The sequence below is a fragment of the Meriones unguiculatus genome, chromosome 8 (assembly GCF_030254825.1).
Source record: "Meriones unguiculatus strain TT.TT164.6M chromosome 8, Bangor_MerUng_6.1, whole genome shotgun sequence".
Classification (NCBI taxonomy): Eukaryota; Metazoa; Chordata; class Mammalia; order Rodentia; family Muridae; genus Meriones; species Meriones unguiculatus.
This window is the reverse complement of record NC_083356.1, coordinates 1145781-1172578: the sequence shown is the minus strand read 5'-3', so window position 1 is coordinate 1172578 and position 26798 is coordinate 1145781. Positions and strand designations below refer to the sequence as shown.

At 45.7% G+C, this 26798-nt stretch overlaps 2 protein-coding genes across 4 annotated transcripts in view; one reads left to right on the top strand and one right to left on the bottom strand.

Annotated features, from left to right (window-relative positions):
* The window catches only part of Sp7 (Sp7 transcription factor), a 41591-nt gene extending 39808 nt beyond the window's left edge, over positions 1-1783 (bottom strand). The window contains exon 1 of the mRNA XM_060388535.1: positions 1498-1783. Within this exon, the coding sequence (XP_060244518.1) occupies positions 1498-1521 (24 nt within the window). The 5' untranslated portion in view covers positions 1522-1783. The remainder of the gene's footprint in view (positions 1-1497) is intronic.
* Sp1 (Sp1 transcription factor) lies at positions 832-22631 on the top strand. Of its 3 annotated transcripts, none has more exons than XM_060388534.1 (6): positions 832-959; positions 2290-2447; positions 2869-4231; positions 14958-15126; positions 16586-16785; positions 17047-22631. In XM_060388534.1, the coding sequence occupies exons 1-6, from the start codon at positions 953-955 to the stop codon at positions 17358-17360; spliced, it is 2211 nt and encodes a 736-aa protein (XP_060244517.1). In that variant the 5' UTR covers positions 832-952; the 3' UTR covers positions 17361-22631. The 3 variants fall into 3 exon arrangements, with proteins under 3 accessions (XP_060244517.1, XP_021499227.1, XP_060244516.1); XM_021643552.2 differs by having other exon boundaries at positions 2725-4231; XM_060388533.1 differs by lacking the exon at positions 832-959 and adding an exon at positions 1512-1529 and having other exon boundaries at positions 2725-4231.
* Positions 22632-26798: the final 4167 nt, after the last annotated feature.

Genomic DNA, 26798 nt, shown 5'->3' with positions numbered 1-26798 from the left:
CCCGGCCGCGGGCGGCGCCGCCCTCGCGCGCCTCAGCTCGGACGCGCGTGCAGCCCCGGGCTCCGCTCACGGCGGCCGCCCAGCCACGCACAAAGTCTCCCAGGGAGGGCCAACATGGCGACCAGCTCGTCTTGGCACGGCCCGCTTCCCTCCTCGCCAGGGGCGGCCCGAGGCCGGTCATTGGCCAGGCTGGAGGCGGTGCCAGGCCCCCGCCGCTCCCTCATTGGCCCGGGCCCCGGAGGGGGAAGCCTGCCCTCCTCTCCCCGTTCCAAGTTCCAGCTTGCACCTCTTCCTCGGCGTCTAATTGGCTGGCGGCTCGTGTCAATTTGCGCCCTGTTCCGGCTCTCCTCCGCCGCCGGCCAATCACAACTGCCTTAACTGCCCGCCTGAACCCTGATTGGTCCCCACAGCTTGATCCCATCCCATTCCGGCCTATTTCTTACTCTTCTCCTAAACGGACTTTGCCCAGGCATGCCCAAGGTTCTGATTGGTCGCCGCGCTGTCATTCCGACCTACGCCCTCCCAATCGCCACCGATCACGGAGCCCGCCTGGCGGGTGACTGGTCCCTCCCAGAGTCGATCGTCTTCTCGTCCCGCCCACCGCCACTTCCCGGCTCTCTCATTGATCGCCGAAGCCGAGAGGGCGGTCGCTCCGGGCGGACACCGCGCACGCAACTCGGCCTCACACGCCTTAGCGAGGGATCGAGTCCTGCCATTGGGCGGCCTGCTCGCCTCTCTTCCGCAAGTCCCGCCTTTCTCCCTCCCTCATTGGGCGGGGCGGCAGATAAGGGGCGGAGATTAGGCCGGGCTTGTGGCGCGCTGCTCCCTCCTCCTTACCCCCCCCCTCCCTGTCCGGTCCGGGTTCGCTTGCCTCGTCAGCGTCCGCGTTTTCCCCGGCCCCCCCCGACCCCCCCGGACAGGACCCCCTTGAGCTCGCCCCTCAGCTGCCACCATGAGCGGTAAGGAGGAGTCCACTCCGCGCCTAGGGGTGGGAGGGGAGTGAGGGGGCGCGCGCGAGGGCCGACCGGGCGGTCCCCGCTGTGAGGGGGGGGCGGGCGGGAGGCGGCGGCGGCGGCCTTGGTCCCGCCCGGGGCGGAGGGAAGGGAGGGCGAAGGGGCTGTGGCGGGGCCTCGGAGGAGGAGGGGGATGGGCCACCCGCCCCGGGGGAGGGGGCAGCGGGGCCTCGCCCGCCCCCTGCCCGCCCCGGCCACGGGGGACGGGCCTCACCCCCCATTACCCGGCCGGCCGCCTGAGGCTCCTCCCGCCGGGGGCCGGCGCCGCGGGGGCGGCCCGACCAGTGCAGGCCCCGCCTGGGCCAACCGCCTCCCCGGTCCGCCCTCCGGTCGCCGCCTGCCCCGGGCCCTCCCCCGCACCCCCGTGAAGCTCCCTTCCCCCCTCCGGCCCGCCCTTTCCACGCCCCTCACCCCGAAGCCGCCCCTTCCCCGCCCCTCCGCCCCAAGCCCGGGTTCTAAGCCCTGGACCACCTTAGCCCCTTACCTGTGCTCTCAGATGGCTCCCCATCTGCCCCCGTGAGCTACTTTCTCCTCTTCCCTTCCTGTTTTGTCAGTTTTGTACGTTTGGGTGTTCTCCATCTCTTCTGGTCCTAATTTTAGCACACTTTCCGTCCACCCACATGGTTAGTCTCTGTTTCTTCCCAGAATGCTTTTTGAGGCAGGGTCTGCGTGGTACTCCTCGGCTTGGAAGTTACCAGGCTGGCCTCAAACTCTTAGCTATCCTCCTGCCTCCTCCTCCTGAGTGCAGGGACTACAGAGTGTGCCAATACTAGGCGCAACTTTTTGTTATTCCTGAGACACTGTGCCCTCAGATTCCCTTTCCCAAAAGTGCTGCCTTGTTGGAGCTCAGGTCTCACTGGGTAGACCTGGCAGGCCTTAGAACTGGTGAGCCACCTGCCTCCTCCTTCCACGTCCTGGTGTTACAGCTGTGAGTCACCAGGCCTGGCTTCCAAAGCACCTTTTGAGAAATTTCTGGGGTTAATTTTATGCTTGGGAAAATAATGGATACCAGTAAGCCAAGTGCCTGCCCAGCATGCCCTGGGCTCCGGCATTTTATGTGGCTGAAAATTACCCTGAAGTTTTGTTTCTCTTGCCTGTACTTCCAGATTCTGGAATTTCAGGCTTACCATCATATCTGGCCCTATCTTCTTTAAACTAATACCTTTTAAAAAAACCATACTTTTTACTCATTGCTGCTTGTCAAAGTCTTAATTTTAAATCTTAGGGTGTTTTTTTCTCTGTGCGCATAAGTTATTTGTTTTATAATCGTTTTTAGACCAAGATCACTCCATGGATGAGGTGGCAGCCGTGGTGAAGATTGAGAAAGGCGTTGGTGGCAACAACGGGGGTAACGGCAACGGCGGTGCCGCCTTCTCTCAGACCCGAAGCAGCAGCACAGGCAGTAGCAGCAGCAGTGGTGGCGGAGGAGGGCAGGTGAGTGATGACAGATGGGGAAGGTGTAAAAGGGTGTAAATATTCTTAGAACTTCCTTAATCAAAAACTCTGGGGAAAAACACAGGGAAGTACACACAGAAAGATAGGTAAACTAGAGGGTCCCCAAATAATGAAAGTTGGGCCAGTATACAAACGTGAGCATTTTGTTTCTGGTTTTTGCTCTTTATATGCCTGCATCGTTGCTGTTTGTCTGTTGGATACTGCCCCCTAGGCCGGCTGTTGGGTGCCACTAACTCCTTTCCTCTCTTCTGGCCAGGAATCCCAGCCATCTCCTTTGGCTCTGCTGGCAGCAACCTGCAGCAGAATTGAGTCACCCAATGAGAACAGCAACAACTCCCAGGGTCCGAGTCAGTCGGGGGGCACAGGTGAACTTGACCTCACAGCCACACAACTTTCGCAGGGTGCCAATGGCTGGCAGATCATCTCTTCCTCCTCTGGGGCTACCCCTACCTCAAAGGAACAGAGTGGCAACAGCAGCAATGGCAGCAGTGGCAGTGAGTCTTCCAAGAATCGCGCAGTCTCTGGTGGGCAGTATGTTGTGGCTGCTACTCCCAACTTACAGAACCAGCAAGTTCTGACAGGTCTGCCTGGAGTGATGCCCAATATTCAGTACCAAGTCATCCCACAGTTCCAGACTGTTGATGGGCAGCAGCTGCAGTTTGCTGCAACAGGGGCCCAAGTGCAGCAGGATGGCTCTGGTCAGATACAGATCATACCGGGTACAAACCAGCAGATCATCACAAACAGAGGAAGTGGGGGCAACATCATCGCTGCCATGCCAAACCTCCTGCAGCAGGCTGTCCCCCTCCAAGGCCTTGCTAACAACGTGCTCTCAGGACAGACTCAGTATGTGACCAATGTACCGGTGGCCCTGAACGGGAACATCACCTTGCTCCCTGTCAACAGCGTTTCTGCAGCTCCGCTGACTCCCAGCTCCCAGGCAGTCACGATTAGCAGCTCCGGATCCCAGGAGAGCAGTGCACAGCCCGCCACCTCAGGGGCTGCCATCAGCTCTGCCAGCCTGGCGTCATCACAAGCTAGTTCCAGCTCCTTTTTCACCAATGCCAACAGCTACTCAACAACTACTACCACCAGCAATATGGGAATTATGAACTTTACCAGCAGCGGATCATCAGGGACCAGTTCTCAAGGCCAGACTCCCCAGAGGGTTGGCAGCCTGCAGGGCTCTGATTCTCTGAATATCCAGCAGAACCAGACATCAGGAGGCTCACTGCAAGGAAGTCAGCAAAAAGAGGGAGAGCAAAGTCAGCAGACACAGCAACAGATTCTTATTCAGCCTCAGCTAGTTCAAGGGGGACAAGCCCTTCAGGCCCTCCAAGCACCACTGTCAGGGCAGACCTTCACAACTCAAGCTATTTCCCAGGAAACCCTCCAGAACCTCCAGCTTCAGGCTGTTCAGAACTCGGGTCCCATCATCATTCGGACACCAACAGTGGGACCCAATGGACAGGTCAGTTGGCAGACTCTTCAGCTGCAGAATCTTCAAGTTCAGAACCCACAGGCCCAGACAATCACCTTGGCCCCTATGCAGGGCGTTTCCCTAGGGCAGACTAGCAGCAGCAGTACCACCCTCACACCCATTGCCTCAGCTGCCTCCATTCCTGCTGGCACCGTCACTGTGAATGCTGCTCAGCTCTCCTCCATGCCAGGCCTCCAGACCATCAACCTCAGTGCGTTGGGCACTTCAGGGATCCAGGTGCACCAGCTTCCAGGCCTGCCTTTGGCCATCACAAACACCCCAGGTAAGACATCCTGTTTTCTGCATTTATTACAAACTAATACTTCCCTGTTGAATCTGAGAAAGAGTCCTCTGAGATGTTCCCTCAAGGACTAATCAGGCATGTGTAAAGTGTTTTACTCACGACATTTGGAGCGGAATCAATAGAAACTTAGGGTTAGGGTTAGGTAAGAAGCACTTCTGGGTAATGTCCAGTGGCATTTCTGCCTACTCTCAAGTAGTAAATATTTCAGGCGTGGAGATACACGTGTATTCTCAGTCTACTTTATATTTTTGTTTTCCCCTCACCTAGCAGTGATAGGCATTGAACATAGGGCTTTTGAATCTCCTGCACACTTGCTGATATGTCGCTAGCCCCTTGGTTTGCAATTTGCTTTTTAAAAAACACCCTTTTAAGAACGTAAAGCCAATGTGATGGATAGTACTATCTTTAATCTCAGCATACAAGAGCAGAGGCAGGTGGATCTCTGAGCTCAAGGTCAGCCTGATGTACAGCTTCAGGACACCAAGGGAGAGAGACCCTATCTCAAAGCAAAGATGGTAAAGCCAGGGCTGCAGAAGCGGGTGGTATAGCCGTTAATGCTGGCTGCTCTTTCAAAGAACCTGAGTTCAGTTTCAAGTATCCACGTGGTAGCTGACAGCTGTTTGTGCCTCCAGTCCCAGGAGATCCAACTCCTTCCTCTTCTGGCCTACTTGGACACTTAGAAATGTGCTGCACAGGTGTATTCAATCAAATACTAATATACATAAAATAAAAATAAAATCTAGGATGTATAGAAAGTGAAACCAAGCCTAGGATTGATGCCCCGTGGTAGAGTGTGTGTCTACACCCCGGGTTCATCTCCAGCACCATACCAAAATTAATTATTTTTGAGACAGGGTTTTTCCAACTAGCACTGAGGTGTCTGGAGCTAGCCAGGCTGGCTTTGAACTCACAGAGACCAACCTGCCAATGCCTCACAAATGCTGGGATTAAAGGCCTGTACCAGTGTGTCTTGCTTTTCTTTATTGTCCTTTCGCCGACAGTTTTGTGTGATTAAATATGTTGAAAAAACTCCATCTTGGCATGGCCACTGCTGTTACACCTCCTTCCCATAGTGACAGGTGCAGCAGCTCCCTACATCTTGATTCAGGAAATTAGCTCTGTGGCTGCATAGGTTACAGATGATGATGATTCAACTTGAGCAGTTTTCTCATGAGTTGAGGGGAAAATGACCTAATAGATTCCAGAAAGATTTTTTTTTTCCTAAGGTTTTATTTATGTGTTTAAGGTTTTATTTATGTGCTGGAAGAGCTCATCTGATTCCCTGGGGCTGGAATTCCAGGTGAGCCACCTGGTCTGTATGGGTGCTGAGAACCGAACTGTTGTCCTCTGGAAGAGCAGCCAGTACGTTTAACCGATGAGCTGGCTCTCCAGCCTCAGAAAGATTGTCAACAAGAGAAGTTTGTTTTGTTTTGTTTTTGAGACGGAGTTTCTCTGTATATAGTTTTGACTCCTAGAACTTTGTATGTAGACCAACCAGACCAACTTTGAACTCAGAGATCCGCTGTTCTATTTACTGATTTTCCTAGTTGATCTTTAACACCCTGCTGTCTGTGTAAGCTAAGTAACCATTGGCTGCGTGGATAAGGGAACCGATTCTTAACATCCCACTACTTTCAAGGCTGTGTAGGAGAATCATGAGTTCAAAGGCCAACTAGTTTCCAGGTACTGGTTGCTTGTGCCTTTAATCCTAGCATTTGGGAGGCAAAGGGAGGTAGATCTGAGTTTGAGGCTAGCCTGGTTTACAGAGTTCCAGGACACCCAGGGCTATACAGAGAAACCCTGTCACAACCCCCACCTCCAAAACCAAAAACAAAACAAAATGCAGGCTATATGGGGAGACCTTGCCTTAAAAAACAATTTTAAAAAAATCCCCTAAAACATGAAAAAAAACCAACAATAAGATTTTAGAAAACCAAAAATCAGAACCATAAGTATGAAAGCATTTTAGAATTTGTCATTTTAGAATACATCATAAGGCTGAGTATTGTCTCTTGTAATCACAACATTCAAGTGAGGCTGAGGCAAGAGGGTCTGTGCCAGTTTGTGATTCATTGTCTTCTCCCAAAAAATAAGTTTTTAAAAAATTAAGTAGGGCTGGAGAAGATGGCTCAGAGGTTAAGAGCACTGGCTGTTCTTCCAGAGGACCTGAACTCAATTCCTAGTAACCACAAGGTGGCTCACGACCATGTATAATAAGATCTGGTGCCCTCTTCTGCTGTGCAGGCATATATGTAAGTGGAACATTATATGTACAATAAATAAATAAATCTTTTAAATAGTTAATTTGTTTCTCATTAAGAAAATATTAATAAAGTGTAATTAATAAAGAATAAAAAAACTATTACAATAAATGGTACCGGTAGTTGCTAGTGAAAAAAAAAAGAGAATATTATGTAGATTATCAGTATATTTTGGCAGAGGGCACAGGGTCTTATTGTGTAGCCCAGGCTAACCTCATTACGTGTGTGAGCCACTAACACGGAGCAGAGCTAATCTTTAATAAAATCCAATAAAAGGATACAAGAAAAACTAATAACTAAAAGAATCATACTTCTAAGGGGAGTTTCATTGTTAGTTTCTTAGGGTGGCTTTAAATACTAGACTCAAGTGATTGACCTACTTCAGCTTTTCCCTAACTCTTGAGTAGTTAGGACTGCAGATGTGTGCCACAGGGTACATGGTTGTGTGTGTAGGTGTGTGATTATGGTGTTTTGAGACAGGGCTTCTCTGTGTAGCCTTGGCTGTCCTGGAACTTGCTCTGCAGACCAGGTCTTGAACTCAGAGATCTGCCTTTCTCAGCCTCCCCAGTGCTGGTATTAAAATCATGTGCCACCACACACTACTGGCTAAAAGTGTATGAGGGTAAGGTTTGTAAAAGCTGAACTCAACAGCTTGGAAATTAGACACTCGCCAGGTAATCTATACCAGCACGCTTGTTCTCTTTGTTCTTGAGCTTTATTTAGGAGTTTTGGTATGTAAAGGAGAGCAAGATCATGGAATTGTTCCAGCCAGTAATTTGGATCCTTGAAATTTCTAAAAGGTTTGTAACTTTAGCTCTAGAGAGAAGTTCTGCGAAATTTCTATTGCTCAATCATGCTTTGGGAGAAGTTTGCCATTTAATATGACATAGGTTAGAGCTGCCTAGTTGTTATTGATGGTCTTGAACTCAAGAAAATGTATGATTAAGCCAGGTCATTTTCAATTTAAGATTGTTTTCTTGCTTACTATGCTTTTGAAGAGGTAGTTAATTAAAATGTGTGTGTGTGTGTGTGTATATATATATATATATACATATATATATATGTAGATGTATTTTAAAAACCAAGTATCTGAGGGGCACCTTGAACTTCTGAAAATAAATTTATTTATTTTTTTCCCAAGACAGGGTTTCCCTATGAAGCCTTGGCTGTCCTGGACTTATTTTATAGATCAGAGTATCCTTGAGCCTAGATTCATTTGCCTCTGCCTTCTGAGAGTGCTGGTATCATAGGCATTTGCCCCAGTGCCCAGCTACTTGTAACCTTCACTTGCACCTCCAAGTGTACACTGCCTGGTCTTTATTAGGTGCTGGGCATTGACTACAGAGTCTCATGAATGTTAGGCAAGCACTCTACCAGCTGACCTGCATTCCTAGCTCATAAGTTTCTTCTTTCTTTGCTGTTATACCTGTCATAAATTTCTAACTTTTCCCCCTTTTTTTAATTGTTCAGATTTTTATCTTTAGAAAGGTCATAGTTGGGTAGAGACTTAGACTTCCTGCTGTTGTTTAATTGTTACAAAGTATCTTATTTTACCCTTTTTTTCGATACAGTATTACTTATGTACTAGAAAACTCAAACATTAACAATATTTTCAACCTCTTCACAGTACAATTTAGTAGAAGGCGCATTGAATGTGAAACCATCTTACTGTTTTAAGATGAGGTAGCTTTAGAAACTACAGCAGATCTTTTATTTGGAGGCCATCCTGGGTCTGTGTTACCCAAGCTGGCCAGGCTGCATACACAGTGAGGCTCTGTCTTTAAAAAGCCAGGCAGTGGAAGCACATGCCTTTAATCCCAGCACTCAGGAGGCAGAGGCAGGAAGATCTCTGAGTTTCAGGACAGTCTGGTCTACAGAGGGAGTTCCAGGACAGCCAGGGCTACACAGAGAAACCCTGTCTCAAAAAACAAAGAGAAAAAGAGAAGATGGTATTGTTTTATGCTCACTTAGTCTGTTTACATTAACATAAAAAATCAATTTTTAAAATGCTTCCCAAAGGTTGCCTATTGACTTTTTTTTTATTTACTACTTAGTATTCCTGTTGATTTATTTATTTATTTATTTTACTTTTTTTTTTTTGTGACTATACAAGCAAAGGTATAAATCTAGAACCAAGATAAACCCCCTCCTTCTGTGTGGCATATTGTTCGGGTTTTGCCCTTGATGGGATTTAGTGAGGGAAGGGACCACCCTATTAACCACTAGTTTCCAAAAGTGAAATCATACATAGGTTCCTAGAGTTGTTTTTAAATGTTTGTTTTTAAATCATCCACAGCCTTCTTTTTGTTTTCTTTTGTTTTTGAGGCAGGGTTTCTCTGTGTAGCCTTGGCTGTCCTGGGCTCACTCAGAAGTCCTGGGTGGCCTCGAACTCAAAGAGATCCACCAGTGTCTGCCTCCCAAACTCTGGGATTAAAGGCTTGTGCTACCACTGCCCTGCTCCAGCCTTTTTCTTTTTTAAGCAACACCTTTTCCTTTTTATCAGCAATCTTTTCCCATTTTGTAGTCTTAAACTTTGCCTCTTCCTCCCCTCAGTCTCTGTTAAACACTGAAAACTTACTTTGGGTGTACATGTGACCAGCTTTGAAATGTTGAGTGTGGTTGGCTTCTTGGGAGTTCTAATAGAGAGTTGCAGAGTTGGGCACTTTGTAGTTCAGGCTGTAGTAACCGAGTAGGGATGTGCATAGACAAGCCTTCAATCTGGTACACTCGGGAAGCCGGAGGATTTGGGAGTTCAAAATCATCTTCAGCTGGCTCTGGCATGATATTAGAACAGACTATCTTGATGTCTATAACTCACTCATGAAGAAAATTTCAGGCACTAAAAATAAAACTTCTACATCTGCTAAGTTTTACTGGGATCAGGAACATGTTTTCTTACTGTTGAGTTGAGTATGAGACTGGGATTGGATTGCCAGCATGCTCACTGAAGGTGGGGTCAGATTGTGAAGACCTAATTTATTAAAAAAAAAAAAGTTGTGTTTTTTTCCTAGTGCATGTGAACATTAGAAATCATCAAGTTTAGGTTGTAAAGATGTTTTTAAAGTTGCTTTTCCCCCCCTTTAGGTTGAGTTCTTACTTTGTTGCTTAGACTGTCTTGAGACGCACTTTGTAGTTCAGGCTGTAGTAAAAAAAACAAACAAACAAAAACCAAAAAAACTCATGGCAACAAGCCTCCTGGCTCAGCCAGTGAGTGTTGGGATTGCAGATAGGAGCATCCACAATCAGCCAGAATTAACATTTGTGAAAAGGTCATGTAAGAAACATTCTGTTTTAAGGTAACACAGTTGATCAAACAAATGTTTCTGAGTCTTCTCTAATAGTGCACTTGCTTATTTTTTTTTTTAAGAGGTGACTTTTGTTTAAAGAGAATAGTTCTTGAAATCTAAATACTTCATTGCTTTGGAACTCAGTGGGATATGAGAACACAGTCTTCATTTCAGTTGCTCCTATCTGTCCATTCCAGATGACTTTGTCTAAATGATGTCATTGTTGACCCTTGTTGCCTTATTCCTGCACTGTGCATTTCATTCAGTGTAACCGAGTAGGGATGTGCGTAGACAAGCCTTCAATCTGGTACACTCGGGAAGCCGGAGGATTTGGGAGTTCAAAATCATCTTCAGCTGGATTGTTAGTAAGTTAGAGACCAGCCCCTGTTTTCAGCAACAACAAAACTACAAACACACAGAAAAACCCTGAATAAAAATTTTCCCCTCAGCCAGGTGTAAAGTAATCCTAGCACTCAGGGAGGCAGAGGCAGGTGGATCTCTTGAGTTCGAGGCCAGCCTGGACTACAAAGTGAGTCCAGGATAGCCAAGGCTACACAGAGAGTACACAATAGCTAGGAATGGTGGCTTGTGCTTGTGGTCCTAGAAGTTGTGAAGTTGAGGTAGGTTTTGTTTTGTTTTTGTTTATGACACTGTGTGGCTCAGGCTGTCATTGAATTATGTAGCAGGGACTTCACACTGACCATATTCCTGCCACTGTCCTCTGTGAATGCTAGAATTACAGGCATACCTCATCATGACCTACCTTTTTTTTAAAATTTTTATTTTTTAAGGATTATTTATTACAGTATTCTGCCTGCATGTTTTTCTGCAGGCCAGTAGAGGGCACCAGATCTCACTATAGATGGTTATGAGCCAACCATGTGGTTGCTAGGAATGGAACCCTAGTCCTCTGGAAGAGTGGCTAGTACTCTTGACCTCTGAGCCCTCTCTCCAGTCCCATGACCTACCTTTCTTTCTTTTTTGTTTTGTGTTGTTTGTTTTTCAAAAGTATAGGGTTTTTCTGTGTAGCCCTGGATTTCCTAGAAACTCACTCTGTAAGACAGATTGGCCTCCAGACCAGAGATTTGCCCGCCTCTGCCTCTGCAGTGCTGGGATTAATTAAAGGTGTGCGCCAGCACTGCCTAGTGTGACCTAGCTTTTATAATACCCACATATACATTTATCTCATATTTGTTATGGGGTCGCGCGTGGTGTTTGGATTCAGGTCATAGGCTTGGCAGCAAGCACCCTTTACCAGCTGAGCCATTGGACGGGCTCTTGTTTTTTACTTTATTTTTTTCTGTGTGGATGTTTTGTCTGCATATATATCTGAGCACCATTTGCATGCCTGATGCTTATAGAGGCCAGAAGAGGGCATCGGATCCCCTGGAACTGGAGTTACAGTTGTGAACCATCATGTGGGTGCTAGGAATTGAACCTGGGTCCTCTGGAAGAGCAGCCAGTGCTCTTAACCACTGAGCCATGTCTCCAGCCACACCCTTATATTCATGATGTCTAAATTCAAGCCTTAGTTAGGGAACATTAACAAAACTGAAATTAATATTTAGATATTTTTTAAAGATTTATTTACTTATTACGTATACAATGTTCTGTCTGCATGCATGTACACCTGAACACCAGAAAAGCCACCAGATCATGTTTAGATGGTCGGGAGCCACCATGTAGTTGCTGGGAATTGAATTCAGCACCTCTGGAAGAAGAGCCAGTGTTCTTAACCTCTGAGCCATCTCTCCAGCCCAATATTTAGATTTGATGGAGAGACTTCCAAAAATATGTTTTATGTTTCTAAAATTTGTGTAGTCACCCTTCTATTTTCTCCTTTTTGTCTGAAAACTTCCTGTGAAGGAGGCTGGTAGGTTAAAACTCGCACTTAGTCACAGTGACATCTGCTGGTGAAAATTAGTACCATTTTGCTGATTACTTAGCTCTAAGGAAAAGAACCCATTTTCTGAGGCAGTTTCTAAATCTAAAAAAAAAAGGAAATATATTAAAGAAAGAATTTCAGTCTAAACTTTTGTTTCCATAGATATTTTCAGTCATAAAAATTTTTAACTACATAGAGAAATTACAGAAAGTACAAAAAGGAAAGGAAAAAAAGGCTTCCCATCTCAGTCACCAGTTAAACTATTGTTTGTGCTATGCTTGACAAGCTTTCGATCCATAGCTCAAGCTGGCTTTGATCTCACGATCCTCCTACTTCTGAATGCTGAGGTTACAGCCATGTTCCGCTATTCCCAGCATGCATCTTTGTTTAAAGGTTTCTTTTATAATTGGACTTTCCTAGTAATAAGCTTTTAAGTTTTTTATTAATTTATTTTAGTGTATGGGTGTTTTCTCTAAATGTATGTTTATATATCACATGGTTGCCTGGTGTCAGAGGAGCCCAGAAGAGGGAAGGGCATCACACACCCTGGAACTGGAGTCACGGATGGATGTGAGCTGCCATGTGGGTATTGGGAATCAAATCCAGGACCTGAGTAGCCAGGAATCTGAGCCGGTGTTCTCAGCCTTCCTAATGCTGTGGCCCTTTAATAGTTGGTCGTGGGCTGGAGAGATAGCTCAGAGGCTAAGAACACTGCTCACTCTTCCAGAGGTCTTGAGTTCAAATTCCAGCAGCCACATGGGGGCTCACAACCATCTCTAATGAAATCTGGTGTCTCTTCTGGCCTGCAGGTGTACATGCAGATAGAACTTACATATACATAGATACATGTATGTCTATATATACATATATAGACATGTGTATTTACATAGATATACATAATAAAAATAAATAACTATTTAAAAAAATAGTTGGTTGTGTTGTGGGACCCCAGCCATAAAATTATTTCATTGCTGCTTCATAACTGTAATTTTACAACTGTTGTTAATCATAACTTAAATGGTTGTGTTGTATGATGGTCCTGGGTGACCCGTGCAAAAGGGTTGTTCAGCCCCCAGATTGAGAACCATTTCTAAGTTATCTCTCCAGTTCATAATGAACTTTTTTTTTTTTTTAAAGTTAAAAGTGTGCTTTTTGCGGGGCCTATTGGTGCATAGTTTTCATAGTAGTATGAGAAGGCAGAAGCTGGTAGATCTCTCGTTCCAGGCCATCCAGGCCTCCATATGAAGACCTTGTGTGTTTGTGTGTGTGTCTCTCTTTCTTTCTTGCTCTCTCGCTCGCTCTCTCTCTCTCTCTCTCTCTCTCTCTCACACACACACACACACAGACATATATACATGGCTGTCCTGGAACTCACTCTGCAGACCAGGTTGTGCTCAACTACAGAGATCCACCTGCCTCTGTCTCCCTAGGTCTAGGATCAAAGGTGTGCACCACTACACCTGGCCAAACCAGTTTTAAGCAGATGTAAGCACGTGCCAGTCTGGTGCCTGTGAGGTCAGGTTCCCTGGAACTGCAGTTACAGGCAGTTGTGAGCAGTCATTACGCTGCCCCACTGAGCTTTCTTTTCAGTCCTTGTGCCTAGCTTTTTCTCCCATGGATGCCCAAATGTTTTCATCTTTGCCTCTTCCAAAGCTCTGCTTCCTCTGACATATGTCTTCAGCCCTTGTCACAGTTTAGGGGCTTTGGGGAGAGGAGTTTCTCACTAAGTTGCTCATGTTGTCTTCTGGGTCTCTCAGATACCTCACATGCCTGAATGTCCTGGAATTCATGTGATTCAGAGACACACATGCACGCAGGCACACATACATAAATTAATCTAAAAAAATCTTCATCAGATTGTCTTCAGAAGTCTAAAGGGAGCTGGAGAGATGGCTCAGAGGTTAAGAGCACTGGCCATTCTTTCTAAGGTCCTGAGTTCAATTCTCAGCAAACACATGGTGGTTCACAACCATCTATAGGGAGATCTGGTGCCCTCTTCTGGTGAGTAGGCACACATGCAGGCTGTATAAGTAATAAATCATTTAAGAGTGTAGGCCGAAAACAGGATGCCCAGGCCTTGGAGGTGAAGCCAATCCTGCTTGTTGGTGCTTACCTTGTTCCTCCCTGAGTTCCCTCGTGATGGCCCAAATTGTTAGGTCATGGCAGTTATCATGGCAAGAAGCCCAGTTGGAGTTTTTGGAAATACATGGAAACTGGTAGAATGCTTGCCTAATGTGTAGAGGCCCTCAGCTCAGTTCTACAATGGTGTTGACTTTGTTTTACAGTTACTGATGTCTTAATTTCATAATGCTTTAATAATTTCCAAGTTTGTTTCTCCACAGAGAATAAGGTTTTGACTCTTAGTGATCTTCTTGGAAGGTTGTGGTTTACCATACTTCTTTCCTTTGAAGAAACTGAAAAGATCTCTAACGCGCATAGTTTCAGAAATTGCTGATGCTGGAGGCAACGACCGGGTTTAGCCAAGACTGTCATTAAACTGTGCTTCTGTTTTCCTAGTTACTTTCATCACAGGAAGGCCGATCTTTAATTCATCTCATTGCTTAACTAGTACCATGGTTTAAGATTAAAGTGTTCTTTTCTAAAACTGTTATTAAAAGGGGAAAAAAAATCCAGTATGATGTTGATGTCATTGTTGGCCTTTGTATTGACATGGGTCTTACCTGCTAGCCAAGGTTAGCCAGGAAGTACTATGTCAGCTTAAACCTGTGGTTCCTTGGGAGTCCCTCAAATACTTATTTGTGAAGATGAGTCAGAAAATTGCTTGAGCCTAGGAGTTCTAGGTCAAGCTTGGAAAACATAGCAAGACTTTATGTCCGATTTAAAATGTGTGTGTGTGTGTGTGTGTGTGTGTGTGTGTGTGTGTATGCTGCCTTCTGGGCTAGTGAGATGGCTTAGCAGGTAAAAGCAGTTTCTTTAAGGCTCATAGTCTGAGATTGGTTCCTGGAAAGAGAACTGATTTCCAAAAGCTGTCCTCGGGCTTGGACAAGCATACACACCGATCATAGAGGAAAGAACTGTAATTAAAATTTGAAAAGAGAAGAGGATGACACTATGAGTGTGATGTCTGTGAGATTTCCTTTTTTTTAATTTTTTGGTTTTTTGAGACAGGGTTTCTCTGTGTAGCCCTGGCTGTCCTGGACCTCGCTCTAGAGCATACAGAGGTCTGCCTGCCTGTGCCTCCTGAGTGCAGCTTTGTTGGCGAGATTTCTATAGATGCTCTGTCCTACCACTGCCGTTTCTCCTTCTCTCAGGTGACCCTGGAGCTCAGCTTGGCCTTCACGGATCTGGTGGTGACGGGATGCATGATGAGACAGCGGGTGGAGAAGAAGGGGAGAACAGCCCAGACCCCCAGCCCCAAGCTGGTCGGAGGACTCGGCGGGAAGCATGTACATGTCCTTACTGTAAAGACAGTGAAGGAAGGTGAGTTTATTTTCTTGAATATAGAATTTGTTTTTGTTTTTGGTTTGTTTGTTCAAGACAGGGCTTCTCTGTAGAGCCTTGGCTGTCCTAGACACAGGACACACGCCCGCCCCTGCCTCCCTGAGTGCTGAGATTATGCCACTGCACCCGGCTGTGGTTTTTGTTTTTGTTTGTTGCAGTTTCTGGTTTTTGAGAGAAGGTCTCACCTTCTCACCTCATAGAAGTCTCCTTTAGCTTCTCAGTTCTGGGATTAAAGACATGTGCCTCACCACGATCAGCAGCTCTTGTTTTTTTGTTTGTTTGTTTTGTTTGTTTGTTTTGCTAAAGAATCTCTATTGTAGCCCTGGCTGTTCTGGCATTCATTATGCAAACCAGGTGGTCTTCAAATTCACAGAGATCCTTCTGCATCTGTCTCCCTGGTACTTGGATTAAAGGTCCCAGATACCACATTCAGCTCTTATTTTACATTGAATCAGGGTCTATGTCTCCTACTTTAGCCTTGAATTTTTGGTGCTTGTGCCTCCAAGTAGCAGTCTTCCAAGTAGCAGAAATTACAGGGATGAGCCTCCATGTGTTTCTTTCATCCTTAAGATTTATGCCTGAGGCAGGGCTTGGTGGCTCTGGCTGGCCTTGAACTCAGAGATCTGCCTGCCTCTCTGCCTCTGCCTCCTGGCTGCTGAAAATAAAAGCATGCAGCGTCACCAGCATGTGTTTAGTAGCCACTATTAAAAAAACCAAATACTTAATGCTCTTGCACATAAAAATAAATAAAAAGAGAACAAGGAGCCAGGCATGGTGTTGCACGCCTGTAATCCCAGCATGGTGGAAGGCAGATGCATAGAGAGTTCCAGGACAACAAGAGGCTACACAGAGTTACCCTGTCTAAAGTGTGTGTGTGTCTGTGTCTGTGTCTGTGCGTGTGTGTGTGTGCGCGCGCGTAAGTTTTATCCAACCCATTCCCCTTTTCCCACTAAATCTCTGATACTATGCTGGGCAGGCAGCTCAGTGAGTCAGAGTGTTTGTTGTTAAAATAAGAGGACCTGAGTTCAAGTCCTCAGCACACTGGTTTGTTTGTTTTTCGAGACAGGGTTCTCTGTGTAGCCTTGGCTGTCCTGAACTCAGTTTGTAGACCAGGCTGGCCGCAAACTCACAGAGATCCACCTGCCTCTGCCTCCCCACACACTCACAGACTGGCAAGCAAGCTAGAAAAACAAACAAACCTTAGTGACAGATATGATGGCAAATACCTTTAATCCTAGCACTATGCAAGCAGAGGCAGGTAGATCTGTGAATTTAAGGCCAGCCTGGTTTATTTCAGGAGTTTCAGGACTACATAAAGAGACCCTTTCTCAAAAACAAACAAAAGAACGGGTTATGTAATTTCTCCTGACGCTTTTTGGTTCCTTAATTTCTGTCTCTGGAGTGATAAGTCATTATGTTCTCATGTTCTCATTCTTAGAAGCTCTGGAGATCCTGGCAAAAAGAAACAGCACATTTGTCATATCCAAGGATGTGGCAAAGTATATGGCAAGACCTCACATCTCCGGGCACACTTGCGCTGGCATACAGGGGAGAGGCCATTCATGTGTAACTGGACATACTGTGGGAAGCGCTTCACACGTTCAGATGAGCTTCAGAGACATAAACGCACACATACAGGTAAGACCCAAGGGAAGAGAAAAAGTAGTAGACAGAAGACATGATGTGCATGCCTGTGAAGTAACTGAAATTCCTGAACAGTGTGTTGTGAAACTGAATGTATCTCAAAAAGCATTTGAATTAATCTGGAAGGTTTTATTTAATAAGGAGCTCAATTCCAAGTGAGATTTTGAAGGACACACAGCAACCCCATCTTTGTCCTGACTGATTTTTGCCTACGGTTTTTGTTGTTGTTTTAAACTTCTTTTCTTTTTAATCTAGGAGAGAAGAAATTTGCCTGCCCTGAGTGCCCTAAGCGTTTCATGAGGAGTGACCACCTGTCAAAGCACATCAAGACTCACCAGAACAAGAAGGGAGGCCCCGGTGTAGCCCTGAGTGTGGGCACTTTGCCCCTGGACAGTGGGGCAGGTTCAGAAGGCAGTGGCACTGCCACTCCTTCAGCCCTTATTACCACCAATATGGTAGCCATGGAGGCCATCTGTCCAGAGGGCATTGCCCGTCTTGCCAACAGTGGCATCAACGTCATGCAGGTGACAGAGCTACAGTCTATTAATATCAGTGGCAATGGTTTCTGAGATTAGACAGCCAAGGCCAGAGACATATGGGCCAATACCCATCAAGCCCAGGATGCAAGGTAGCATGGGTCCAAGAGACATGTGGAAGAGAGAGCCATGAGGCACTGATGTGCGTGGTGGTGGGATGAATTGGGGGAGGGTGCAAGAGAAGAGATGGGATTGTGGCACCCATCTATGTCGCTGGGGACTCCTTGAAAATGGAAAATATTAGTGAAAACTCTGTTGGTGCCACCCTTTGATAAGCATTTATTTCATCCCAGGTTCTTCTCACACTTCTTACCCAGCCTCCCCTCTGCGTTTCCCCTCTGAGCTCTCCTCCCATGATGGATTCCCCACCCCTTCCTAAAGCCATCATGCCTTGATAAATATATATGATCATTGAAATACTTTTTAACAGAAACAGATTCTATATTATATATATATATATAAATATATAGAGATGCTTTCACAGGGGCTGGCTGGGAGGAGGAAAAAGAACATTCTGTGACCAAAATACCTTGGTCATTTTTTTTTTAATTGCCTTATTTCTCAGTGGCTGAGCCTTATCATGACACATCAAGCTTTTTCTATAAATGTTGTCCTGGCATCCCACCAGAGTAAGTGTTCATATGCTCTGCTTTTAGTTCATATATACATATATAATGTCTTATTTCTTAATTTTGTCAGTATATTTGGGATTAGCTCCTTGCACTCCTTTTCTGACTCAATCCTTTTTGTCTCCCTTTTTCTCACATGATCACTTCCTGTGTTGTTTTTGACAGAGATCCCTGGATTAGCCACTTCTGTCAAAATTTTGAAGACCTTAGTACAGCAGCAGAGTGGAAAAGCCTTGAGGTGCAGTCTGATGCTTGAAGTAGCTATGGAGGGAGTGTTCGAAATACTCCTGACGCAGGCACCTTCTCAGTGCTCGAGAGTAAAAACCATCTCCCTTTGTTAGCTGCTCTAAACACCAGAAATCAGAATTCTCTCCGTGGAACTATATAAGAGGCCCTTTGAGGGAGACGGTCTGTATAAGCTGTCAGATGATCAAATAGTAGGCAGCAGTTTTCAGTAGGAAAATGATGTTCTCAGAAAAGGAAACAACTCGTTTTCTCGGATTCAGAAGTCAGTGGAATTGTTTGGATTTCAGTATCATTGTCTTCCAAATAGCTCTAAGCCTTACTGTCTGGGCTTCTGAGTTCACACTTTCTCTTAAGCATTTCTGTAGTTCCTTCCTACCAGTGCTAAGGAGCATCAGCCCATGAGTCTGATCCAACCTTCCATTCTCTAGAGTGCAAGACTTGTGCCAGAGGCAAAGAGTGGTTCTTCAAAGCATGTTTCCCCTTCACTCTTCCTTATGATGTACTTGGGTGGTTCTTAAGGGAAAGGGAAGCACACAGTCATGGAAACGATAGCCCAGAACAAAAGAAATCTTGTCTTACCACTGTGGACTATAGGAGAGATTGGGAGAAATTATCCTGCTTTCTCCATGGCCTGATTCCAGAAGAGACTGATCCAAAAATTATATCGGCAGGGAAACTCAGTGCGTTTGACACTGAGATTTAAATGCAACCAGAATTGTCCTCAAGGCCCAGCCATTAAACCATTGTCTCTCCTGACTTTCTGGTATCTTGTCAGAGAGCTTTTCACTGTGAGGAAGTATGGAAGTGGTTGTGTGTATGTGTGAAATCTATTAGGTTGGGGATAGGTTTTCTGATAGCCAATATTTAAAGAGACCTGCAATAAAAAATTTCCCTGATCTGATAGAGTAAACTGTTTGTGTATGACTGTGTGTGTGAATGTGTTTGTGCCTGTATATATCTACATGCAGATGAGAACTTATATTTGAAATTGTTGGAAAATAAATTCAGATCAAAATGCCTTTCAGGTCCATTCTCTAGAAATTGGTCATAAACTTGGGTATGTTCCTGAGGTCAGTTCTCTGCTCATGCTGAATCAGTTACAATTATGAATGGGGTGGGGGGTATCCTAGTGCACTTTCTAAGAAGAAACTATTTTTGTGTTTGAAAATGAACTCAGCATCCTTATCTGTAGTGGAGTCCTTGTTCTAAACTCTTCTTTATCTTGGCTACATATACATTATACTATTATTATACAGTTTATGTAAACTCCATCTAAACTAGGTTCTTAGTAAGTTTGTGGTGTTGTTAGCCTGTAATACAATAGCTGTTAATCCTCTAACGTTAGTTTATTCCATTTGGTCCTTTCTGTGCAGACTTAATGCTGTTGTCAAGACTCAGGAAATATTTCGAGGGACTTTCTCCAGATCACATGTTCTTAATGTTGAAGTAAATGCTATCCGTCCTCAGCCACCATCACGCTTTTTATTCCTGCAGAGAAGCAGAACCCAAACCTTGTTATTTTATGTTCATAATCATGTATTTTGGCATCTCTGGAGGAAAGGGGCAGGATTACTCACTGGGGTGTGCACTATTGCTAGGTCATTTCAAGGACTGTAGTCTTCTTCAGCGTGAGGTGATGCGATGAGCTGGCTTAATGAAGCCACGGAAGTATAGGCCTTCAGATAAGTTATTTGATAGTGTTTTCTCTCTTGGGTGAAAAGTGGTGACTTACCTTCAGTGTCTGCTTCGTTAACATTACCACGAATTAATTTACATCAGATTCTTTCTGCCTTTTTAATTAATTTCCTTCTCCAGTGTCTTATTTGACCCCAAAATGAAAGCTGTTTCTGCTTTTGCCTCCCTGTCTGTGAGCCTCTCAGTCTTTTTCACAGTTAAGAGACTACATTCCTCCAGTCGGGGTCTCCTTACTGAAAAATAACCTTCCCCCAAACTTCTGACCATCAGAATTTAACATAATTGGCTTACATATTGATTCTAAAATTCTTTTCATTACCTTTTTATTGTTTGGTTTGGGTTTTTTGTTTGTTTTGTTTTGTTTTGTTTTGAGACATGGTTTTACTCTGTAGCCCAGGCTAGCCTGAAATTCACTATGTAACTCAGACTGGCCTTGAACTTTGGATAGTTTTCTGCCTCCCACATGCTAGAATTGCAGGTATATGCCACCATGTCCAGTCTTCCTGAATTTTTTCTTAATTTTTTTAAAGTGACTACACCTTACAGGGTGTTGGATGACCACATAGTTTTTGTTTGTTAATAGGTCTGTCTATGTAGCTTTGGCTGGTCTGACCCTGAACTCAGAGATGTACCCACATCTCCCTTCCAAGTGCTAGGGTTACAGATATGTGCCTCTTCACCCAGCAGAAATAGTAATTCATCCCCTTGTCCTAGGCTGCCCACTCATATTCATCTATAAACCTTCAGGAACCTCTCAGCGGGCACTCTTTTTGGGGAGTGCTATTCAACATGCAATATAATGAATATTTCTTAGCCTGGTTTCAGAATAAATAGAACCCTCAATCACAGAAAGTATAGACTGATGTATGGGATGAAGGTGTTATAATTTGGGGAGGGTTGGAGACTAAAGCTGTAAATTACTATGGCTGATTTATTTCTACTATATACATATATATTTTTTGCTTTTGTATATCCTATATAGAAAACCAAGCATTGTATTTTTTTAACAAATCTGAGAAAGCACTATGAACTGCAGGTATTTGACTTTCAGAATATATTTTGTATTGTTAATACTTCACATTATGTGAATACTGGAAGCTGCAGATCTTTGTTAGGGCACAATAAATTTGGATACTTTTTGTGGGGTTCTTTTGGGGGTGCTAATCAGGCCTCTGTCATACTTGGAGGGAGCCCTGGTGCTACATGATTAAAGTTTTCATTCAGTTTTAAGTGCCCTGATGTCTTTTGGGCCTTGGGATCAGGTCAGAAGTGATCAGGTGCCAGGGAATGAGGACTGTGCCAGCCTCAGCTGAGGGCCCTTTGCTTAGCTTTGCTTTCCCTAGACAAAACTGGGTAGCCTCTTGAGTTTGGAAGGAGGAATGTTTGAAATCTCAGAGTTTTGTCTTCTCTTAGAAGAACCAGCAACTGACAAGGATAAAGGTAGCAGCGGTTGCTTTGGGAGAGGAGGGTATGGCACTTTTCCAATCCCGGAAGACATTGCTTTGAGAGCTGATAAAACATGGGCACGCTATTACTTTGGCTAGACGACTTTTCTCTAGTGCCTCTCTTGGCTTTGCTCCGGGGTACAGATCTCATCTAGGAAAATGAGTAGACCAGTTTGAGGTTGCCCTGTTTCTTTTCTTTGTCTGCATTCCCTAAACACCACCCCCGAGAAAGACATTAAGCAGCCTTTAGCTTAAGTTCCCACTCCCTCTTCCAGACTCGGTTTGTGTGCTGTAGGTCAAAGACTGAGAAGGGAGAAGAGAGGCAGTTCTTGGCTCCATTCCTTCCCTAAGTCCTCTCCGCTCTGATTGTCCAAACCCAAGAGGATTCCTCCACAGCACTCATTTGAGAGTCAAGGGTTTTTGTTTTTTGTTTTCCCATCTCTCCCTTCTTTATCAAACAGCCCAACCTTCCTTGTCTTGGCTAAGAAAGTATTAGGGACTCATCTGTCCTTCAGGTCTTCTAAGTCCCAGCTTGTTGTGGGGGTTGAGGAGCATGACAAATTAGGCCGGGGCTGTAGATAGGGAAGATTTTGTATCTACTTGGTTGTGTACTTTCTTTTATCTTGCCTTCAGGAATCACACTGTGCCTTTTCCACTAGGGAATCAAGTATCTACCCAGCTTTTCCAGTAACTGCTCTTGAAAGTTGTGGATAATAGTAATTCTTCATATTTCTGATGACTCTTCTCCCAGTAACATCCTAATATCCCTTACCTAGCTGAAGACTAGGCATAAAGTCTGAAGGAATATGTTGGTGTTAATCTGAGGAAACCAAAGGCAGCTCGCCCTAGGGCCTGCTTCTCTCTCCCAAGTCTGTCATCCCAGGGCAGAGGAGTGGTGCCCCATCTGGTGCCTAAAACCAGTTTATCTTCCTTAATACTGGCAATAAGCTGTCTCCATACCATGGTTGCCTTTAAACCTTCTAATCTCACGCTGTGTTTGCTGTGGGTTCCAGTCCAGTTCTCACCAGGGCTGTGTGGGTAAATACTTCTAAACAGTCACTCACCTCGCTCTCCACCCTCACTCTTGTGTATGTATGATGGTAATCTGTCTGCCTTCTCCTTTTGTATCTTCCTGGTCTCTCTCCCCCTAACTTTGTCCCTGGGTGTTTTGGGGATGTCAGTATCTCTTTCTCTATATCTCTAGCTCAATCTTTCTGCCTTTTGTACAAAGATTAGTTTCAATGTAGTCTGTAGCTCCTTTGTAAACCAATTAAAATTTTTTTAATAAATGATGTCTCTGGTGTATTGAGAGGGTTGGGAATGGGGTGTATGTGATAACTTGCCAGTTTGGATCCAGCAAATGTTGAGCTACACTATAACTATACTGTGCTTTCCTACATTTAACTAATGCATTAACTCCTCACTTTAATCTCAGGTGAGGGCTCATGAAGAGATCAGTGTGCTTTGACTACATAGAAACCGGAGGGACTGCTGGTTTGGTAGTTTCTGAGTTCATGCCTGTAAACCCAGCACAGGGATGACAGAGTAGGTTGGGTTCCTGTGATTATGAGAGGCCAGATTGGTCTACATAGGGAGTTTGAGGCCAGTTTGAAATCTCTAAAAATACAAAAATGGGCTGGACAGGGACCCAGGTGCTGGGCTTCAGAGCTCAGTGATGAGGTACTTTCGTCTTGTGCATGATGCCCTGAGTTGATTCCCGGCCCCTTTAAAGGATGCCTGTGAGAACCCGTGAGGACTAGGGACAGCCCCAGCTGCTTCTGTAACGTTTCTCTGTGTTTGTGCTGTGGGGTCACAGTGCATGTGGAGGTCAGGGAGAACATGCAGGAGTCAGTCGATTCTTCCACCAAAGAGTACAGGGTAACTCGGGTGGTTAGGCCTTTAGCCCTGAACTGTGTTTCCATCACGCCTTCCCTTTCTTTATTCTTTTGGTACCCTGAGACAGGGTTGGTCTGTGTAACCTTGCCTGTCCTGGACTCACTATGGAGGAGACCAGGCTGACCTAAAAGGCACAGAGACCCAGCTGCCGGTCGCTGTCTCTACCTGTCTGTGCTGGGATTTGAGAGTTACTTTTTTATTTGTGTATGGGTGTTTTGTGCACCACGTGTGTACAGTGCTCCTGGAGGCCGGAGGGCCTCAGATCCCCTGGACCTGGAGTTACACCATTGTGAGCTGCCGTGTGGGTGCTGGGATTCAAACCTGGGTCCTCTAGACCAGTATTCAGTGCTCTTAACTACCTCCAGCTGCCACTCCACTCATCACCACACCCTGCTTTGGTTGTTTTGTTTTTTATTTTGTTGTTGTTTTTTGACACAGTCTAGCAGAGGACAGGCTTCCAAACGCTTATGTAGCTGAGAATCCTGAACATTTGTCTTTTTGCCTTCACTTCTCTAGTGCTAGGTTTACAGGCTGTATTCAGTGGCCGTGTGCATGTTAGAAGAGCAAACTGCCAACCAAGCTACATCTCTACCCACCTTTTCAATAAGATAATTTTAGAGTTACCAAAAAAAAGTTGCAAAGGATTTCTAAGCTGGGCATAGTGGCGCATGCCTGTATCCCAGCACTCGGGGAAGCAGAGGCAGGCGAATCTTGCTGAGTTCGAGGCCTGCTCTACAAAGCAAGTCCAGGCTACACAGAGAAACCCTGTTTTTAGAAATAAATAAATAAAAGGATTTCCATGTAACCCAGACACACACACACACACCCCGCTTTTGTTTTTTGTTTTTTTGTTTTGTTTTGTTTTGTTTTTTTTGCTATAAGGTCTATGTATCCCAGGTTGGCTTTTGAATTCAAGGAAATCCTGCCTCGGATTCCCAAGTGCTCTCATTACAGGCATGTACTCAGACAATTCATCTCAACCCCTCTGCTTGTGAATGCAGGTGTGCACCTGACAGACAACTTTGTGTATCTGTTGCCTTCCACCTTGTTTCAAGACCTGCACATACAGGGCTGGAGACATGGCTCAGAGGTTGAGAGCACTGCTTGCTCTTCCAGAGGTCCTGAGTTCGGTTCCCAGCAACCATATGGTGGCTCACAAACATTTGTAATGAGATCTGGTGCCCTCTTCTGTCGATCAGATGTACATGCAGGCAGAACATTGTATACATAATCTTAAAAAAAGGAAAAAGACCTGCATATACATACATGATGGCACAGGCCTTTAGTCCCAGCTCTTCGGAGAGTGAGTCAGGCACATCTCTGAGTTTGAAACAGGAGAGCCAGAGCCCCACAGAGAAATCCTGTCATGAAAACCGAAGTAAGTAAATAAATAAATTGAAGCCAGGTGGTCATGGCCCCATGCCTTTAATCCTAGCACTCGAGGCAGAGGCAGGTGGATCTCTATCATGCTGAGGAATTTTAACTCTTGCTGTCGTGAGCATATTTATATATTTATTTAAATATTTATTTATTTGTTTGAGAAGAGGTCTCTCTTTGTAGCCCTGCCTAGCCTGGAATTCTGTGTAGACCAGGCTAATCTTAACTCTCAGAGATCTGCCTGCCTCTGCCTCTCCAGTGCTGGGGTTAAAGATAAGTGCCACTATGCCCAGCCAGATGAAGTGGTTTAACAGCCTGAAACTGAGCTCAGAGTAGTGTAAGCTGCTCATTAAATAAATGGGTTTTTTGAGCCTTTGCTATTTGATGTTGCTAAAGCTAAGGCAGAATGCTAAGTGTGGCAGACCCTGTCATCAAGGCCTCTGTAGTTTCGTGTGAGACAGGTGCCATTAGTTGTTTCTTCTGTCCTGACCTCACTTTGTACTTGACGGAGAAAATGGAAGCTGGAATTTCTTCAATTTCCCTCGCCTCATCACAGACATGTTTATGTCCCCACCAGTTTGCCCCATCCCCTCTTTCTGGAAAGAAAGACCGAGTTTTGTTGGTTGGTGTGAAGGCCGCCTCATTTTGTCCTCCTGTGGTTTTCCTTTCATCTTCAGCCTCCCTAAGGTTCCCTCCTTAGCTTATTAGTGTGTCCACAGTCTCCCCTACCCCAGTCACCTGCTGCCTTTTCAGGTTGCTGATGTAATTATTCTCATTCCCAAAGTCAGTGGAAGCAAGTTACACCGTTTTGTTTAAGATTTTTCCAGATTACTGCCAGCCTCCTGGATGCAGACCAGTGACTTCTTTCAGTAGCTGTGTGCTCCCAAAGACTTCCTTGTGGCAGAGTCATGATGTGCGGGAGGGGGCTGGGCGGGTAGGGGCCTCGCTGTGGGTTCTGACAACCTGAGTTCAACCCCTGGGATGGGTTGCCTGAAGGAGAAAACAGACTGCTGTTGTTTTCTGAACTCCACAAATGCAGCACATCCACAGAAAGCCGAAGGTGGACAGCAAATGTGGACCAGCACACCTTTAATCCCAGCACTCTTGGTGCAGACAAAGGCAGGTAGATAGTGGTGAGTTCACTTCAGCTGAGGATACACAGTGAGGCCTTGCTCCAGACAAAACAAAGCAGTTGTCGGGGGCTAAAGAATGCTGGCTGCAAGCGGGGTGGGGGTGGGGGTGCACTCTTGTAATCCCAGCATTCAGGAAGCAGAGACCGGCAGACCTGAGTGTGAGGCCTGCCTGCTCTAGAAAGTGAGTTCCAGGGAGTCAGTGCTACACAGAGAAACCCTGTCTCAAAAAACAAGAGTCAAAGGACATCCAAGGCTAGTGAGACCCTGTCTCTAATAATAAAATCTTTTAAATAACAGATGTAAAAAGGGGCTGGATAGATGGGCTCAACTTGCCCCTAAGCCCAACCCCCAGAGTTTGAATCCTCAGGAAAGTGAGAGGGTTGGCCTCACTTTCACACGTGCTGTGGCACGAACGTGTGCATACACAACACACGTTGTGAAATAGGTGCAAAGAATAAATAGAAGCCAAGTTGGTGGTGGCTTACGTCTGTGATCTCAGCTCTGAGGCGGCAGAGACAGCTCGATCTACAAAGCTGTCTCCGGGTGTGTGGCGGGCGGGGGGCGTGTCTGGTGGTGAAACAGAAGGAAGTCAGCGGACAGCCAGAATGTGGCGGACACCGTGTCTTCTCCGCCCTGGCTTCCCACTGTAGGCCCTTTCCACCTTTCTCAGCGTCTGTCTCCCCACCCACACCCGCCCCGCCTGTGCCTCTCAAGCCCTGGGATGTTTTGTAAGCTGCCTAGGCTGTACCCCGCAGACCTTGAAGCCTCCTACCTCAGCTAAGTAGCTGAGATCACAGACTGTGTCACACACACGTGGGGAGGGAGACTGTGGAGATGCGTGTGCACTTGTGTCCAGGCACATGTGTGCAGATGTCCGAGAAGAGGGTGCTGGCTTCTCTGTGAAAACAAGGACGCACGCCCTTACTCGCTGAGCCTGGCTTATCCGGGTGTGCAGCCACAGTTTCGTGCTGGTGCGTGGGATTCCAGCTGGGGTTCTGTCCAACCACCCCACCTTGAGGCAAGGCCTGGGACGGACTGTGTAGACCAAGA